Source organism: Theobroma cacao, chromosome 10, assembly GCF_000208745.1.
Source record: "Theobroma cacao cultivar B97-61/B2 chromosome 10, Criollo_cocoa_genome_V2, whole genome shotgun sequence".
Lineage (NCBI taxonomy): Eukaryota > Viridiplantae > Streptophyta > Magnoliopsida > Malvales > Malvaceae > Theobroma > Theobroma cacao.
The window spans coordinates 15,561,112-15,572,375 of NC_030859.1; the positions used below are offsets into that span (position 1 = coordinate 15,561,112).

The following is an 11,264-nucleotide window of genomic DNA, read 5'->3' on the forward strand; positions in this document are numbered from 1 at the left end:
GGGTCAGGTTTTACAAAAATCTTCCCATTTCTTCATGAAAAAATTCGGCCATTACAGTGCACTAACACTGTGATTTTTCTTACTTAATTTTCTCACCATTATTCATCATTTTCTAAGCCATTTCTCTTGAAATAATAACAATCCATCACCCACACACATCAAGAAAGATTCGGCCATGAAGATTCATGGGAAAAATGGATTCCTTTCTTGTTGTTTTGCTTTTAAATATGCTAAACTAACTAAAAACGCTAACATATCTTAAAATAAAATCAATCCAACATCTTTCTCTCTCCTTACCCATTTTGACCAGCCATGAATTCACCATGAAAGCATGCTTTTCAACCATGAAAATTAAGGAAAAATGCATGGGTAAGGTAAATCACTAGCAAAATCAAAGAAATTTTACCTTTACTTGATCAAATCCTTGAATTCCAACACTTTTTCTTTGATTTTTCCCACCTAGGGTTTGTTCTTCCTTGGTTTCTCTTCTCTTCTGGTTTGGCTGACCACTATGGGAGAAATGGGCTGATTTTTATGCCTTTCTATAAAGAAACAATAAAATAATAAAAGCATGACACATGGCATTTCCCTATTGGTTCAAATTTTAAATATTTGACTTTTAATTCTTTAATTCTCCACCACACATTTCTCATGTTTATCCATTTCCATGATGAATAAAATCCTTGGTCTTGACAAGTGTCGAGGGTGAAAATTTACCGATTTGCCCCCGATGTGACAAAATTACCATTTCGCCCCTATACTTCAAATTATACCAAAAATTAAAATTTTTCACTTTAAACCTCAAATCATACTCCAATAAGTCAAATGGGGCCAAAAAAAAATCTTTTCTAAAATTTTCATTTTGTCCTCAAGTGGCAAATGACCATTTTACCCTTGGATAGTGAAAATTTCGGTTTGACTCCAAATTGATCATCGAACTCCAAATCACCATTTTAAATCATTCATGGACTGTGAAACTCTTAATTTCACCTTAAAATTCCTATTTGAACTAGTTCAAGGCTTAATCGACTTAATGGTACCATTAGGGGCAATATCGTCTTTTAACGATTTATTGAACTTCCTAAATATGCAAACATTCTATTAAGCATGTAAATGACGTCGTAATTATTTTATAAAGTAGGGTTTGACATATTTGATAAATGCATCTTAATTTCATGCTATAATTAAATCCAATAAATTTTAAGTGCTTGTTTTCCCAAATTATGAACTAGTTACTTCATTCATTAGGTATCGAGTGAGAGTTTCCAAGTAGTTTCTTTGTCTCTTTTCATTTTCCAAGTCTGCTGAAGAATGGTCTTCTCTCTCCCTCTCTTAAAGCAATTAAAAGCAAAAACCACTTTTCCTTAAAATGGCCTTTTGTAACATTCTTAACATATTAAGATGATAAGAGTTAGGTGCGAAACCTACTCATAATTTTATTTTTATATTGCATCACATTTTATTTTTAATCAAATAAATATTTATAATCAATAATTAATTAATTATCATTAATCAAAATATTTTTTATTATTTTATATCCACGTAATGTTGATATACAGTATAAAAATATCAAATGACTATATCCTAATATCATATCAACATATCATGTTAATATTCATTATATCATGTCAGTATGTTACATCAATGTAATAAAGCATAAAATAATCAATAATATTTTGATTAATAATAATTTATCAACCATTAATTATATAAATTTATTTGATTTCAAATATAAATATAAAAGACTCATTTAAATTTTTTTGAATAATTTAAAATCTTTTTAAGTATTATGTTGTTTAAGATATTAATTAAACATAGGATGAAGTTTGTTTAAATTTGATTATTAATTAGGAGTGTCGGCGGTTTGTCCTATAGCCAAAGTCACAAGTCAAATAGTATAAAATTTATGAGCTAAAAAGATAAAGAATAGTCTGACAAAATGTGGTGTCATTTTCATTTGAGAATAAGTATGTTTCTGTCTTAAGCTTTTCTGCTCTTTTCTTTTCTTTTCTTTCGCAATTTTCTTGCCTTTGTTGTGTTTTTTTTTTATAATTAGGGAGGGAGGATTTTGTGAAACCTCGATCTTCATAGACGTGTAACAGAGGTAGACACGATAACTTGGGTTAGGGGTAGTTTTGTCATTTTCTTGGTGAGCCCTTAGAAGTGAGTTTTTCTAATTTTATTAAAGTCTAAGTAGACCTAAGAAATAAATGAATGATACATATAATAATGAAATAAACGAAGAAAATAGAAATAATGTTAATTTTCACGATAGGGATAAATGGTCATTTTAGGTCTCAAGTCTAAATTTTTAAGTTTTCCTGAACCTGAGTATCTCTAATCTCTGGTGGACCTTTTCTTAGTATCAAAAGAGTAAAAAAAGTTTGAGCCAAAAGGGAAGAAGAAGGCAGAATCAACTATGTAATGACATTTTTGTAAATAAGTGAAACTTTAGTCAACTATAGGATAAATATCAAATTTTTCCAGCACTTTCTCCTCACTTTCAGCAGCTTCGTCTTCTTCTTCCCATTTCTCTTCTCCATTTCACGTTTCCATCTTCCATGGAAGTCATCCTTTGAAACTTTCATAAGTTTCTCAAAGTAACTTCAATTCTCATGCTTTGGTACATTTTTTTGTAGGATTCCTTGTGCTCTTTCACTTCTACACCTCAAGAACCCTCCAAAGTTTTTCTTCAATACTTTCTCTCACTAGCTGGACGTTTTAGAGAGAAAAAGAGACTTTCCATAATAGCTTGACAAACTCTTGGAAAGGAATTCAACTATAAAACCATCAAGGTGTGTAGTGAGTTAGGTTTGATTTTAAGTTGTTGATGATGGCCAATAATTAGAGTTATGGGTTGTTTTATTGTTGAGAGCAAGATAAATGCATATGTATTTGGTTGAATCACTTGAAATATTTTTATTGAACTTTTTTCTAAATATTCATGGGAACAAGCCCTTGATGAAATGTTTTTATGTTGTGAAATATGAATGTGATGAACTCATATGGTTCTACATTATGTTGACGTGTATGTTAAGCATTGAATGGCACTATTGGGTGATAATTGTAACTGTGCGTGTGCGGTGTGGAAGTGCACATGATGGTGATAGTGGTGTGCTGTGTGAGTGCACACACTGATAATATATGCCATGTGCATGATAATGGTGTGCTATGTGAGTGCACACACTGATGATATATGCCATGTGTGTGATAGTGGTGTGTGTGTGAGTGCACACATTGATGATATATGCCATTTGCGATGTGGGAGTGTACATGATGATATTGCTTGTGCGGTGTGGAAGTACACAGGATGATTCTAGCTATATGCGGTGTGGAAGTGCACATGAGCTAGTGAGATGGGAGTTGTATACATGTATACACATACATAGAAAGGTTAGGGAAAGTATTATGTGTTTACATTGAATATTGAATGTTAATATTTGACAAATGCTTTCCAATTGATTTTCACTATAGCAAAAATGGGTTTTTGTGGTGACCAAAATTCTTTTAATTTCATTGCCTTGTTTCTCACTGCAGTAAAATTCATTCTCACTGTAGCGAGAAACTCTCAGGTACTGGGGGCTTGACTAGCCTAGAATTTCGTTGCAGCGAAAATGCATTCTTGCTGTAGTGAGAAACTCTCGAGTGGTTGGGTAAAATGCTTGTTCGGATTTTCACTGCAACAAAAATGCATTCTCGCTGCAGCGAGAAACTCTTGGGTTGTTGGTTCAAAATTTTGCCTCAAAGTTCGCTGCGGCGAGAATGCCTTTCCGCTGTAGCGAGATTCGCTCTGCTATGCTTGCCCTGCTCGAACTCTACTGTGGCTTTCACTTTTTAACTTCATTATTGATCATGGATATTTCAATACTAAGGCATTGAATAATCAAGAGTTAAGTTAAGGGGTTTTAACAAGAAATTGAGCTAAATTGCATTATCTTCAATATAAGTGCATCATGTTTTCTAAAACTTCCTGTACTGATGCTTGTTCCCTTCCTATGTTCACTCACTGGATTTATACTTACTCTTTTCAACTTCATGTTTTTCAGATTCAGAGGTAGTTGGGACCTAGACTGAAGCGTCCACTGACACTCACCTTTTGGTGGGTATCATGGCATTCAGTAGCTGTACCTTCACCCAAGGTCACTCTGCTGGAAGTCAATGAGTCTTTTTGCCTGTGTATATGTACATGTAATATAAATCACTAAGATACATGTCGTAAACAGTATATGTTTATTTTGATTAATGTTGCCACTATGAGTTGGTGATAGATGAGATTATTTTACATAATATAAATGTAAATAGTTGACTGTCATGTTAAATTGTTGAAATAATTATACTTGAGAATCACGAAATATGACATTTAAAGTGATGGATAGAATGATGAATAGGATCATACAAAAAGGCTTGCTTGGGCTTAGTGGGCTATACCCATTAGGCCCATAAACCGGTCATGGCTCGAGAATTGGGCTATGACAAATTCGATACCTTACTCTTTGCGCAGAGAGATTATACGCCGATCAATGAACCAAATACTCGGGTGCCCTTGCCTTTGTTGTGTTGGTAGAATGTCCTTTCAAAAGTCACGAGTCTCACAACATTTTATAGTCTTTTCATTTGTTCATCTTCTTCTCCACTCCACCATGTAATTTTCAATGACCACTTAATCATGGTTAAATTTTAGCTATCAACAACAATGAATTTTATTTAAATACGAATAATTAGTTGTAACCAAAAAGTAAATATCAATAATAAGAGTGGTGGTATTGTGTTATTGAAAATGTATTATTGTTATAAATAAATTAAATTTTTTTATCTCATGTGTAGTTTAATTATTTTTATAGAATCTGTATTTAAGATTTTGGGATGGAATGTTTATTTTGAATATTAATGAACTTGAGATAAATTACTATAAAATCTTAAAAAAGGGAGTAATTTGTCTAAAAAAATTAAAATTTTAACTATAACATTTCGTTAACCATGAATGTAGATAACGTCAAGAAAATTTAATTTTCTAATTACTCACAAATAGTATCAATAATACATATAATAATTTTATAATTATTTATATTTTACACATAGTTGGATAATTGGACATTTTAACATTTTTTTCTATGAAAAGATTTGTATTTAATTTCTTTTTTTTCTGGTAAGATTGGAAACAATATTTTTTTTTAATAATGACATCAATTCCACAATCCAAATTTAATTATCCTGTTGTTAATATGTTTGTACATATCAAGTCATATTTTATTAATTTTATGTGAACAAAATCATACTCTATTGTTTTATCATTAATTAGAAGAAATAGAATTTTATTCCGTTGGTAAAAGTTGCTGCGTTTTAATATGTTATCCTCTAGGATACATCAAAAAGTTGATTAAAATAAAAATTTTATTTTAAACCCATCATCATAATCATTTCCTAATTGCAAAAAGCTACCATTTTTTGAGAATCAATCTTTTCATTCTTGAGTCATCAATTCTTCTCATCACAGATTTTCTGAGAATTGATCTTTGCTTATTCAAAAGTTGATTCTTCGATCACCTAGGGTGCCAAAGTCAAAATTGCTTTTGCCTGCTCCATCCTTGTCCATTCTCCAATCTTTTTTTTCTTCTCCAAATTTCTGATTTTTCTTTTTTGTAGCTTCAAGAATCGATCACTTGATGCTTGAGAATCTGATTCTTGCTCTTCCAATGACTTTTGTATCTTCAAGTCGATGTTTCCTTTTTAAGAAGTTGATTCTTATAGCTAGAACTTGAGATTTAAAGTGCTCAAAAGATTTTTCTTTTCACAAACAATTTTAAACAACAAGTTCAAAGATCATTCAAGTAATTTTGATTATTTTTCACATGAAAACACTAAGCACCTCAAAAGCATTCAAGGACCACTCAAACAATAACTTTTGTCTCTTCAAGAATGATGATTCGTTTTCAAGAAGTTGATTCGTTATAGCAAGAACTTGAGATTTAAAGTGTTCAAAAGATTTTTCTTTTCACAAACAACTTTCAACAACAAGTTCAAAGATCATTCAAGTAATTTTGATTATTTTTCATATGAAAACACTAAGGCACACCAAAAGCATTCAAGGACCACTCAAACAAAAAATTTTGATTATTTTTATTATTTCAAAACTTTAATATTTTTAAAGCTAATAAGGCTAACAAATTATTTATTCAACATAGAACTCATGACATCGTTCTTCTTCTTTTTCTTTATATGGACGATATGATCATTATTGATGATCAGAACTATATTATAGAAATACGTCTTAGTCAATAATTTGAAATGAAGGATCTTGTCTCTCTTAGTTATTTCTTGGCTTTCTTAGCCATCAAAGTCAGTCTCTTCCAACTCTAACGACTACTATGTCTCTAAAGCTAAGTATGTATTCTATTTACTTTCTTAGGTTGGTATCACCGACAACAACACTATCTTTACTCCTTGGAGCCTAACATTAAACTTCCTGCGATGGATGGCACTCTTTTCCCCTATCCTACTTTATATCACCAACTTATTTGAAGCTGGGTTTATCTCACAATAAGTAGGCTTGATATTGCTTATGTTGTTCATTTAGTTAGTAAATTTATGCCTGCACCTCGTTCATCTCGTTTTTAATTATTCTTTATACTCTACGCTATGTTAAAAGCACACTCTTTCATGGACTTCATTTCTCTTCTCACTATTTTCTCATTCTATTTGGGTGTTATGATGGTAAATAGTAAGTGAACCTACAAATCATTGTTCAATCACTGGTTTTTGTTTCTTTTTGGACGATTTTCTCATTTCACGGTCAAGCAAGATACAAAGAATCATTGCCCGCTCTAGTACTGATTCATAATATCATGCTCTTATGGATGCTACTCCAGAGTTACTTTGGCTTTGTCAATTACTGGAGGATATGGGCATCAAACACTTTTTCGCCATTGTCTCTCACTACAATAATTAAAGTGCTGTACAAATTGCTCAGAATGATATGTTTCCTGAGTGTACCAAGCATATTAAGATAGATTGTCATTTTGTGCATCATCATGTTCCTCAAGTGTCTCTTCATTTGACTTTTGCGTTCTCTTCAAATTAAACTATTAATATTTTTATCAAAACACATCCTCTTGGTCAATTTCAAGACTTAGTTTCCAAACGCAACTTGGTATCTTACCATACCAAAATGAGTTTAAGGTGCGAGATGTTAACATATTTGTGGCAATTGTATACGTTATAGGCTAAATCTGTGTGATTTTATTAAATTATAATATGGTTAGATTACAATACAATTGTAATTGTATTAACTTGATTCTCTATAAGATTATTGAAAGTTCTGTATATATACACACCTCATTCTCCTTCATACAATTCACAATTTAGAATTCAAATTTTTTTTTCTCATACCATTGTAATATTTTAGGTGTTTAATTGTTGTTTCAAATATATATATATATATATTATATACACTTTCTTTAGATTATTTTATATTAGTTATTAGGGTTTTAGGGTGATATTTGGACGTTAGTGTTTTTAAGCATCGGTTATAAAGGATTTGAATAGTTTACATATCCTTTTGCTTTTATGGATTGTTGAATTGAGTAAAGCTACTAACGATGATAACCATGTTCCATAACTTGACTGACGACGTGGTCAATGAAGTGGCTTATTGAAGATGTTATGCCACAACAAGTGCTTGGTAATTCTCTTTTTCTTCTTTTTCTAGAAAAAATTGAATCCAATTATCTCAACTTGCACCCAAACAAATTTTACATTCTTACTTAGAAGCCAACTCTAAGAAGTGCAACTATTATATCATAAAGTAATAAGAAAAGAGCAATTGAGGTCATATTTCGAATTTGAGTTTCTTTGAATTTGAGTCTCTAATTTTTTGTCCATTCAAGTTTGGATTTTCATTTTTTGGAACGGGTTTTTGGATTCCGTTTATTCTTTGTCACCTTCAATTTTTAGATTTATATATATAAATTCAAAATTTAAGTCAAAATGTAAAGAAAAAACCATAAAAAGGTCAATGTCAATTCAAGTTTGAATTTTTATTTTTTGGAACGGGTTTTTGGATTTCATTTATTCTTTGTCACCTTCAATTTTTAGATTTATATATATAAATNTTTATATTTTTGTTTATTTTATTATTTATTGTATATATATATATATATATATATATATATATATTTAAAATTTAAGTCAAAATTTAAAGAAAAAAACCATAAAAGGGTCAATGACAACTTTCTTAGGATAGACGGGCAACTTATCAATGCAATAATTAATCATATTTTTTTCATAAACACCCTCCTCAATTCGTCTAAATTAATATTTAAATGGATAAATAAAAAAAATTGTGTCTTAGTTCGAACAAAGTTATAGCCTGGGTCCTTAAGAAAAACTGGTAACCATTAAATTTTAAAATGAACATTTTACCACTTTGCCAGAAATTAGCCAAGGGATGAGAAGAATTGGAAAAAAGAAAAGAATAAAAGAAAGAAAGAAAGGCCCGCCACACCCTACCCCCCCCAAAAAAAAAAAAGAAGAGGGAAGCTAAAAGAAAAATAAATACAAAAACACTTTAGCAGCCATGTGGACAAAAAGTTTAGCTTTATTTGTATGGGGTTGAGCTAAATAAGGTTTGGCATCCCACCGACACACACATAAATATATATCTAGAATATGTATGGAATCATAGCCCTGACTCCCTCTGGGAAATCTTCAAATTTGGAAAGGTACCATCTCCTAGTGGCATAACTCCTACCCATCAAGTACAAGGTAGAGCCTAGAGTGAATGAAAATGTATATAATGTTTGGGAAATGAAAGTGATTCCCCAAAACCCTAAAACCTCAAATAGATAGTGAGGGCATGCCACTAATGCAAATAAACCACCCTTGGGAATCTTGTATTCTTTGGCACCTTTTCCTCTCAGCTTGGAGAGGAGGTAATGATGGTAGAAGTTTCCACTTACTCCTACTAGAAACAAAACAATTCCAGGGTATTTCAAATCAACTGGTGGCTCTGGGACTCCCTGTGTGAGGTGTTGCGAGTAACAAAAGGGCCTGGATATCAAATAACTCACAAGTATGAATATCAGTGTGTCAAGACCCATGTTACCACTGTATTTATGAATAAAAAGGGCCTGCGAAACAAAGTAACAAAAATAAGACTTTTAACTCATTTGGACCAGAAGCAATAGGATTATAAAGTTTCTTTTTTTTTTTTAATTGTGAGAAAAGAGATTTAAACTTTACTCGTTAAACATGAAGGTTATACATCAACTATTAAACCAAATGCTTAGATGTAAAAAGACTATAAAATTATTGTGAAAATGTTTTAGATGAATCTATGACAAGTTTATTACGGCGAGGAAGAAATAAGGTGGAATTGCAAAGAAATTATCTTAGTAGGAAAGATTTTTTTAAAAAAGATAACATTAAGAAATTAGGTCAAATATATAACTTTGAGATCGATGAGGTTTGGGTAAAACTTCTAAATTTCATCGTTTGTATAATATTTCCTTCTTTATATCTAAATAAACAAATATTAACTCTTGATGTTGCTTAGATTAGAAGTTTTTTGAGTTTTAATTTTTACTTTTACTCAAGTTCCCCAGAAAATTATATATTATTCTTAATTTTAAAATCATCATGGATTTTAACACATGTTAATGTTCTCTCAAGAAAATTTTCTTGCACTCGCATTAGTAACTCTTGCCAACTCTTTCTCTTCTCTCTCCTCATTTCTCCTTTTTTCTCTCTTTACTAAGAAAAGCGATTTTCTCAAATCTAAAAAATCAAGATGAAAATACCAAAATATCCAATATCTAGTAAGTCCTTTTCCTTTCAAAAAAAAAAATTTGACTAGTGAGTCCTTTTGATCGCTTTTTAATTTTTAAATAAAAAATTTACCTGGCTACCTCAAGGGTCACAACTTTTGTTATTTTAAAAGAATATGAGTTATTTCAGTTTTTTGTTCAATAGTAAGTGTATGTATCTCCTTATCTTTAGATAAAAACTCCTTAATAATGTCTTTGGAAGAGAAAGATATATACCTCAAAAACTCTCTTGCCGAAATGGATGGTTATCGCAGATTTCAGCAACAGAAATCTGAAACCCTCATCCGGGAAAAGCAGGAATGAAGCGACCCCGTTGAGGAAGCCTGGTGTATAAAGTATAACCATGGCAGCTCTGGTTGACAGCGTAATCTGGGATGCTTTCGAAGCCTGTGAACCCACACCAAAGAACTTGGAATATTGCACATGTTTCCCTCTTACTTCTGATAACCCACCGTTCGCCATGGAGGCCAAAGTTAGCAAAGAAGTTGCAGTGAAGAACAGGGAAGGTGGGAATAGATATTTCAGCAACATGGTTTTCTCTTTCTCTAAGGTTTTTGTTTGTGTTAATCCACATATAATATGTACTCTTGCAAGGCATTGATTTCTGTCATTTTCAATAGCACTATACGTGTGGAATTTTTGGTTGAAATTTCTTGTATTCCGTTAAAAAACAAAAAATGATTGAAATTTCCTGTTGGCCATGAATGAAGCTTTCAGGGAGAGCGTAATCCGTTTGAGGATCATTCTAACATTGATTTCAGTGGATGAGCTACGTCCACTTGCATATGGTTGTTTTCGCTCACCTTCAACCTCAATCCTCATCTCTTACGAGTCAAATATTGCTATGAATTAATAATAATTGAAATTAAAACAATCGGGGAACAAAGCAGAGACTTAAATCCCCTTATTTACCAAAAGAAAAAAAGAAAATGAAAAAACCTATGGAGGTTGGAGTCAATGTTGAAGTTCATAGACATGATAAATAAATATAGCTAATAATAAGGCTAACAACTATATTATAATTGCATGCAGAGATTAATTGGTATCTATTCATAAAATTTAAGATGATATTTATATAAAAAGTTGTGAATTAATGTATAATTTCCCTTCTTGAATTTTTTAAAAAGATAATGCATTAAATAAAAAAACTTTTCTTAAAATACTGTTAATCTATATAAGTAACAAATGGTGCAGTAAAATTGTATTGAAAGAACTTCTGTATAAGTAGCTCACGTGATTGGTTTGGGAGTGTCTTTTCTTGAGAGGTCATGGGGATTTTTAGCTTTAGGCCTTTAGCATGGTCAACAAGAAAGCCGCTGCTATCTTGCCACGATCCCCGTAACTAGTCACTTATTCTCGATGCCATACATTTGGTAATTGAAGAAAACGATTGAAAATTTAATCAATGATGAAACATTGATTCTCTAATTTTTAAGTTGTGTT

General features: G+C 31.4%; 1 protein-coding gene across 1 annotated transcript; it reads right to left on the reverse strand.

The window, feature by feature from the left end:
* LOC18586904 (very-long-chain enoyl-CoA reductase) lies at positions 8,569-10,475 on the reverse strand. Its single transcript, XM_018128693.1, has 2 exons — positions 10,038-10,475; positions 8,569-9,125 (listed from the first exon to the last, which is right to left on the reverse strand). Exons 1-2 carry the CDS (start codon positions 10,350-10,352, stop codon positions 8,658-8,660), a joined length of 783 nt encoding a protein of 260 aa, XP_017984182.1. The 5' UTR covers positions 10,353-10,475; the 3' UTR covers positions 8,569-8,657.

Excerpts from the sequence above, each read along its gene's own strand:
- LOC18586904 (XM_018128693.1), bottom strand. The coding sequence starts at position 10,352 with ATGTTGCTGAAATATCTATTCCCACCTTCCCTGTTCTTCACTGCAACT. Across the intron at positions 9,126-10,037 it reads TCGGCAAGAGAGTTTTTGAG|GCCCTTTTTATTCATAAATA; the intron begins GTATATATCTTT and ends TTTGTTTCGCAG.